Here is a 9,044-nt window from a genome sequence, read left to right as displayed (position 1 = left end):
CCTGGCTCCCTGACTCAGAGTCTTTTTTTGTTTTTGTTGTTGAATGGTCAACTGTCTCCCAGTGTTCCAGTCGCCTGTTGAAAAGGCGCCAGGATCTCTCACGCTGCGACTCACTGAGTCGGCCGAAACAGCGGTGCTGGGATTCCTGGTGTTTTTTTTGCCTAGGAATCTCCTGGCCTGGCTCGCTATTTCAGATGAATGGGTGACTCTGCTGTCTCAGGGCTCCAATTGCCAGCTAAGAGGGCACCTGGACCAGTGTCTTTTGTATGGAGAACCACCGCGCCAGGGCATGGGCAAAGGAGCCATGCCAGCCAAAACAGCCACGCTGGCAACCTGTGGGACTCCTCCACCTGGGAATCTCCTGGTCTGTGGGCAATAAAAATCTGTCTGGAAATGTGGCGTCCACCCACCCTCTGCACTTTCACTAGGAGCTGCAATCCTGAGCTGTTCCTAGTTGGCCATCTTCCCCCAATTCTACTTTTTTTTTTAATTGCACTTTAGGTTGTGGGGTACATGTGCAGATCATGTGGGATTGTTGCATAGGTACACACATGGCAAGGTGGTTTGCTGCCTTCATCCACTTATCATCTGTATCTGGTATTTCTCCCCTTATTATTCCTCCCCACCCTCCACCCCCTGCTGTCCCTCCCCTAGCCACCCCCTACTGACCACAGTGTGTGATGCTGCCCTCCCTGTGTCCACATGTTCTAATTGTTCAATACCCGCCTATGAGTGATAACATACAGTGTTTGGTTTTCTGTTCTTGTGTCAGTTTGCTGAGAATTAAGGTTTCCAGATTCATCCAAGTCCCTATGAAGGACACAAACTCATCATTTTTTGTGGCTGCGTAGTATTCCATGGTGTATATATGCCACATTTTCTTTATCCAGTCTATCAATGATGGACATTTTGGTAGGTTCCAGGTCTTTGCTATTGTAAACAATGCCGCAATGAATATACATGTGCATATGTGTTTATAATAGAACAATTTATAATTTTTTGGGTATATAACCAGTAATGGGATTGCTTGGTCAAATGGTATTTCTATTTCTAGGTCGTTGAGGAATCACCACACTGTCTTCCACAATGGTTGAACTAATTTACACTCCTTAAAATAAAAAATTATTTTCTTGATTTAATAACTATTATGTTAGTAATGATAGAAGATACAGTAGATAGTGGGGAAACAATAAACATGCATACAAATGCTCATACACATGAAAAATATATAACAATATACATTAAAATTTATTGACAATGAGTATCTAAGAACATCAAGAATTGGTAACCTTTACAATCATTTGATTTTCATTATTCTGTATTGGCTATTCTTTAAGAGTGACCATGATTTATTCAAGTAAATAAATAAATTTTATTTTATTATAAAAAGGTCCAAATTCACACAAAATTTGAAAAAATTTGTAATGACCAACTATATGCCAACCACCAAGATTCTTTTATTATATTTTACCTCTACTTGCTTTATCATATAGATGCTCCTTGATGTATGATGAGGTTATGTTCCAATAAAGTAATCAAGTAATCATAAGTTGAAGATATTTAAAGTAAAAATGCATTTAATACACATAATCTATAAATTGTATTAAATCCAAGTAAGACTACCCCAATATCAATTATATTCACACTGTCAAAGTTTAAAAAGATTCTGAAAGTGGCAGGGGGAAAGAAACAAATAACAAAAAAAAAAAATTGAAGAAAAAAAAAAAAAACCCAAAAAAAACCCCAAACAAACAAAAAAACAAGGAAAGATATTCCATGTTCATGGATTGGAAGAGTCAATGTTGTTGAAATGTCCATACTACCCAAAACAACCTACAGATTCAATGCAATCGCTGTCAAAAATATCAGTGACATTCTTCACACAAATAAAAAAAATCCTAAAATTTATATGGAACCACTAAAGACCCAGAATAGCCAAAGATATCCTAAGCAAAATAAAACTGGAAGAATCACATTACCTGAATCAAATTATACTACAGAGCTATAGTAACCCAAACAGCTGAAAACAGAGACATATACCAATGGAACAGAATGAAGAACACAGAAACAAATCCAGATACCTACTGCTAACTCATTAACAAATGGTACTAGGAAAACTAGATATCCACATGCAAAAAACAAACAAAAAACCAAGCTAGACTGTATCTCTTGCCATACAAAAATCAAATCAAAATGGACTAAAGACTTAATTCTAAGACTTTGAGCTATAAAAGTACTACAAGAAAACATTGAGGAAACTCTCCCAGGCAATGGTCTGGGCAAAAATTTTTTGAGCAATACCCCACAAGCACAGGCAACCATGGCCAAAATGGACAACTAGGATCACATCAAGTTAAGAAAACTTCTGCCCAGCAAAATAAACATTCAACAAAGTGAAGAGACAATCCACAGAATAGTGGAAGATATTTGCAAACTGCCTATCTGAACAGGGATTCATAGCCAGAGTATGCAAGGAGCTTAGACAACACTATAGGAAAAACTCTAATAATCTGACTAAAAAATAGGCAAAATATTTGAAAAGAGATTTCTTTTTTTCAATGCAGTTTCTTTTATGTAAATAATACATAACTTGGTTACACAGAGTGACATAGTTAAGTTAGGGGCAAGCTACCCAGAAATTGACTACAGGCTTGACAGACTGCTTTTTTTTTTTTTTTTTTTTTTTTTGAGATGGAGTTTTGCTCTTGTTGCCCAGGTTGGAGCGCAATGGCCGATCTTAGCAAACCACAACCTCTGCCTCCCAGGTTCAAGGGATCTCCTGCCTCTCAAAAGATGACACACAAATGGCAAAAAGGCTTATGAAAAGGTGCCTCCTATGAAAACAATAGCATTGCTCATCAGAGAAATGCAAATTAAAACTACAGTGAGATACCACCTCACCCCAGTTAAAATATCCAAGAGACAGGCAATAACAAATGCTGGTGTCTCTTGTACATGGTTGGTGGGAAAGTAAACTAGTATAATCACTATGAAGAACAGTTTGGAGGTTCCTTAAAATACAAAAAATAGAGGTACCATGGGATCCAGCAATCCCATGGCTGGGTATACACCCACAAGAAAGGAAACCAGTATATGGAAGAGATATCTGCATTCCCATGCTTGTCGCAGCACTATTCACAATAGCTGAGATTTGGAAGCAACCTAAGTGTACATCAACAGAAGAATGGATAAAGAAAATCTGGTGTGTGTGTGTGTGTGTGTGTGTGTGTGTGTGTGTGTGTGTATAATGCATTACTATTATTCTAATATTCAGTACTAATATTCAGCCATAAACAGAGTGAGATATTGTCATTTGCAACAATATGAATATAACTTAAGACCACTATGTTTACTGAAATAAAGCATGCACAGAAAGACAAACATTGCATGTTCTCATTTATGCTGGATCTAAAAATCAAAACAATTGGGCTCATGGACATAGAGAGTAGAAGTATGGTTACCAGAGGCTGGGAAGGTTAGTGGGGTTTGGGGAGGAGGTGGGGATGGGTAATGGGTACAAAAAAAATAGAATGAATACAACCTACTCTTTGATAGCACCAAAAGGTGATTATAGTCGATAATAACTTGATTTTACAAACTAAAATAGTAAAAGTGAGTTGTTTGTAACACAAAAGATAAATGCTTGAGGAGATGGATTCCCGTTCTTCATGATATGATTAACTATGCATTGCATGTCTGTATCAAACATATAATGTACCTCATAAATATATTTTTTAATCTATAAAAATTAAAAATTATTTAATACACCTATTTTTTATCCACACCTATTATTTATCCACGAAATTAATTTTTTGTGGCTAAATAATTCATTTATTATTTATCCACAAAAATTAAAATAAAAACAAATAAATAACACTAGTATACAACCTACCTCAAGAAAATAGAAAAACAAGAGTGAACACAAAATTAGTAGAAGAAAATAAATCAGAGAAGAAATAAAAATAGACTGCTTTCCATTGTTTAAAGATAAACAAGAGAAGAGATACATAAAAAGAAGAGTTGATTTGTTGAAAAATAAACAAAATTGACAACCTGATAAGAAAAAAGAGAAGACTCAAATAAATAAAATGAGAGATGAAAAAGGAGACATTACAACTGATATTGCAGAAATCATAGGGGACCATAAAACTATGAGCAATTACACACCAAATAATTGGAAAATAGAGAAGAAATAGATAAATTCCTGGAAACATAGAACCTACCAAAATTGCATTATGAATAAATAGATACCTGAACAGACCAATAATATGCAAGGAGATTGAATCAGTAATAAAAAGTCTCCCATGAAAAAAAGCACAGTACCTCACAGATTAATTTGTCAAATATTTACAGAAGATTTACTACCAGTTCTTCACAAAATATTCCAAAAAATTAAAGATGAGGGAATTCTTGCAAATGAATTCTACAAAGTCAGCTATACCCAGACACCAAAACCAGACAAGGTCACAAAAACAATAGAAGAAAAACTACAGGCCAATATCCCTGAGGAACATAGATGTAGGAATCCTCAATAAAATACTAGCAAACTGATTTCAACAGTATATGGAAAAGATTGTTCACCATGATCAAGTGAGATACATCCCAGGGTGACTATAGGTAAGAGATGTATCTCATTCTTGAAAATTGTAACAGAGCAGATTCAAAGTTTTCTCACCACAACAAATGAGGTAGTGTATGTTAATTAGTTCAATTTACCCATTCCACAATGTATACATATTTTAAAATATGTTGTACATGATAAATATAATTTTGTTTTTCAATTAAAAATAAAATTTAAAAAAGTTTTATAAAAGGGAAAAAATTAGGTTATGGACTACAACTATAGTATAGTCACCATTCTACATATTTATCATAAGATTTTGCAGATAGATATAGGAATTGATATAGGTCGAGATAAATACAAATTCAGATGCAGATATAGATACAGATATATAGATATGTAAATTTATAAACAAAGATGTATAGATGTATATAACAAATTTTAACAGTAAAATTGCTTGAGACCTCTAAGATTATAGTTTTATGAGGTCCATTTTTTTTCACAATTTCTAATGCTTTCTAGAAGGAACATAGATTTTTAATAAAAATAAGTATTAAAAATATGAGCAATATGCTATTTTTCTCATAAAGGAAATATCAACTATAATACACTGAGAAACAAATTGTGATTGGAGAAAATGTCACAGAGGAGATGACATGAGAATTAAATATGAAAGGAGGAATAAGAGTTTTCCACAAGTTGATGGAGGTTATTTCACGAGAATGCAGAGTACCTGAAGAGTTGGCATAACCTGATGAAACTGATGAATTAATGGCCTGGTATATCTAACGCTCAGGTTGCCTAGAAGGTATTGGGAAGTATGGTTGTAAAAGCACTCAGAAATCATGTGAATAAACATCTTGAATGTCCTCCTAGGATGAGATCATTGAAGAACACAGCCTGACATTGAGAATGAAGGAATTTCTTTTCCTCAGCATTTCCCCAGCACACACCACCCCTTCAGAAACCACGTGTCATTTCCCAACACAAGAATGATCAGGTTCCTCAAGGGTTGTTCTGCAAAATATGAATCACACAATTTATTTGCAATCCTTTATCATAGACATTCATGTTCATAGGATATAAACTATAACATAATGGAAATAAATGGAAAACCTAGGAATCACTGATTCTAAGAATGTCACTTTGCTAGAATGAAGGACAAAAAAGAATGGAGGTTTGTATGTGATCGTAAAGGAATACAACATATCTCAGAGCTTGAGAAACTCAGTACAGGATAGCTGAACAAATTCCAAGGCCAGAGCACTGTTCTCACTTCCTCTATTTCCAAAGATTATGATAATGTTGTCATTAAGGATACATGACTTCTGAAAAACCAATCCATTCTCTGCCAGTCTCTGTGCAGGAGGTATTTTGTTCAGTCAAACATGGCATTGCTCCTAGGTTGTTTAAAAAGTGGAAGAGTAAGCCCTGCAACTTCCCAGTTGACCTTGCTCCAGTCGTGGTACTCACTGAGTTGTTTCCTACTGTGTCAGCTGGCCCCTCCCATCTACCACTTCCATACCCATTTACCAGATAGCTAGAGATTCTGAAAACTCAGTTCTTAAGCTAAACTTATTTCTATTTTATAAACAAAAAATGAACTACCTCTTCCTGAATTTGCTTGGTCTTGATCCCATAAATAATGGGATTCAGCATAGGTGGAGCCAGAATGCAGACATTAGCCACCGAGATGTGGATATGAGGTGGAATGTGGCGTTCAAACCTCTGGGTAAGGATTGTGAAGATGCCAGGCCCATAAAAGAGGATGATGATGCAGACATGGGAGCCACATGTGTTGAGAGCTTTGTGGCGAGCATCTGGAGAAGGCATGTGGAAGACAGTATGGAGAATCAGCATATAGGAAATAAAAATTAGCACAACATCTAAGACCACTGTTGACATTAGGATGGAAAACCCATACCAAATGTTTATTTGAATGTCATTACAAGCATATTTGGCTAGGCCAATGTGTTCACAAAAGGTGTGTGGAATAATATTATTCTAGCAGAAAGTCAATCTTTTTAAAAGAAATATGATAGGGAAAATTGTACCATAACTTCTCAGGAAGACAGTCACACCAATTTTCTTAATCAGAGCATTTGTAAGAATGGTGGTGTACCTCAGTGGGTAGCATATGGCAATGTAGCGGTCACATGCCATTACCAGCAAGATCCCTGATTCAGAGATGAAGGTGGAATGGACAAAGAAGAGCTGAGTGATGCAACAATCCAGGGAGATGTCCCCAGCATGGAACCAGAAGATGGCTAAGGCCTGAGGAATGGTGGATGTGGAGAGGACAATGTCTGCTCCGGCCAGCATACAGAGGAAGAGGTACATGGGTTCATGGAGGCTGAGCTTTGTGAGGATAATGAAGATAAGCAGGCTGTTCCCAAGAAGGGCGGTGACATAGGCAATGAAGAAGGGCACAGAAATCCACATGTGCTGGTCCTCTAGGCCAGGGATGCCCAGCAAGCGGAAGACTGTGTGGCTAGTGCCACTGTAGTTTACAGTAGGCATAGCTGGGGAGAACTTCCAGAACCTCACCTCCTACTCACAGAGGTAGAAGATAAAATCTCCAACGTTCTTTGCGATGTCACCAGGAGCTTTTGGCATATTCCGTAATCTCCATCTTCTTCGAACATGTAAATAACAAACATGCAAATATGAAAGGAGGTGGACTGTACTCTAATGAATGACAGCCAGACAATATCTCCAAGTAATCAGAATAAGAGACATTATTGTATGCACTTTAATTGCAAATGGGGATTATGAACAAACAGAGGAAATTATTATTTCTGTGTGGGAAAGCTGAATAAGGTGATACTTAAACTTGAAATTGAGAAGTTTATCATAAAATTAATGAAAAGAGAAAGGAAGTAGCATAAGAAAAGTTGAATATACAGATCAATGTCTCTGAAATATATTCAGGTAGGGTAGCTGGTACATAAGGAGTACTGAGGAGAACAAAGGTGGTGGTGGTATAGGCAGGTTTTTCCTAAATGTGAAGGGCCTTGATTACAACTTCACCCTTAGTCCCCATCCTTCCCACAGGGGCAGCCATTAGTTTAGAAAGATGACCTGCTGATGTTTATTGGAGCATTAGTTGACTGAAGACGCTAAGGCCTAAAGAGGCCAGTGTTTTTCTGGGAATGGAAAAAATCTTAATGCATTACAGTCACAGGATAATTAAGCTAATGTTTATTAAACATCACTTTATGCCAGGGGCTGTAGTATGCACAGTGCACTTTATATATTCTTAATGCAGGGAGTAGACATCCACTCTTAGAACTGGATATTATCCCTATTTCACACTTAAGGAAAGTGAGTCTTAGATGATATGAATAACCTGCCACTTTTCATAAAGTAATAATTGAAATAAATTAGATTGGAAACCTCTGACTTCACCACAAACAGTTTGCTCACTTATGAAGAGGGTCAAGGTACCTTTAAGAGGTAACTGTACTTCATTATCTGAGATGAGGCACTCTTTGTGCTCACAGGCCAGGGAAGTAGGCTTAGAAATGGCTGAAACTAGAAAAAGAGTTATTTCTGGGGCATGAGGAGGGGTTGCAGTTTTTGATAATTGATAAATTCTTCTGCTGGTAGAAATGAACATGTAACTTCATCATTTAGTTCCTAGCATACTCTTCTTCACTCATTAGTGTATTCCTTCAGCAGGCCTATTTTGAGCATTGACTATTTTTTTTCTTACATCACGCTATGTGCCCAAGTCCTCAACGGGTTTATGGTTTCAGAGAATGGCCGGCTTGTGGGTGAATAGGTTTACTAAATGTTCCAGGTGGAATAGCTTCAGAGAGTACCTTCTGAGAAGAGAACCACATTTAATTCCATTTTCATTGAAAAGAAGAAATGGAGACAAATAATAAAATACCCTCTTCATGAGGTTTCTGAGGATATTAAAGGAGTATCTTAAAATATTTAATTGTTGGCTAAGATATATCTTGAGATGAGTAATATCTTTTCTTCCATTCTAATTCACACTCTTAGTACATCCTCTTCTTTCTTTCTGGGAAGAATAATTGGCTCTTAGTTACTTTTCACACCTGCTAAGATTCCCTGGCTGCCTCCACAAAGCTTCTTCCAATGTGTGGCCTAGGGCAGATGACTATAGTTCCCTGCCATTTTTAGGGCTCCTTTCATATGCCGAGAGTTGTTTGCAGCCTACATCAATATATTTTATGTTTTCTCATCTCTAGTCTAACTATTAGGGTGCCTTCTAGTTACTGAATTGCTTCTCTTTACTGCTCTTCAGTAAATTCCATCTGGCCCACATTCTCTTACCCTCCCTTCCCAGGTCCTCATCTTTCACTTCTGACATAAGCGGAGACTTGTGCATATCTACCTGTCTATCTATCTTGTGCCTATACATATATCTCACATATTTCAAGTCTTTAAGGGTTCTTTTACCTCTAGCCTGTATGATATAACACCACCTAATTCTTTTTTTTTTTTTTTTTTT

General features: G+C 36.7%; 1 protein-coding gene across 1 annotated transcript; it reads right to left on the bottom strand.

Annotated features, from left to right (window-relative positions):
* Nucleotides 1-6,056: 6,056 nt before the first annotated feature.
* Nucleotides 6,057-7,163, bottom strand: LOC108307494 (olfactory receptor 52B4). The gene has a single exon (XM_017532850.2). The coding sequence runs from the start codon at nucleotides 7,079-7,081 to the stop codon at nucleotides 6,566-6,568; it is 516 nt and encodes a 171-aa protein (XP_017388339.1). The 5' UTR covers nucleotides 7,082-7,163; the 3' UTR covers nucleotides 6,057-6,565.
* Between the last annotated feature and the right edge of the window lie 1,881 nt (nucleotides 7,164-9,044).

This window comes from Cebus imitator, unplaced genomic scaffold, assembly GCF_001604975.1.
Source record: "Cebus imitator isolate Cc_AM_T3 unplaced genomic scaffold, Cebus_imitator-1.0 Scaffold79, whole genome shotgun sequence".
Lineage (NCBI taxonomy): Eukaryota > Metazoa > Chordata > Mammalia > Primates > Cebidae > Cebus > Cebus imitator.
The sequence above is the reverse complement of the archived record's forward strand: the minus strand, read 5'-3'. Positions and strand labels throughout refer to the sequence as shown.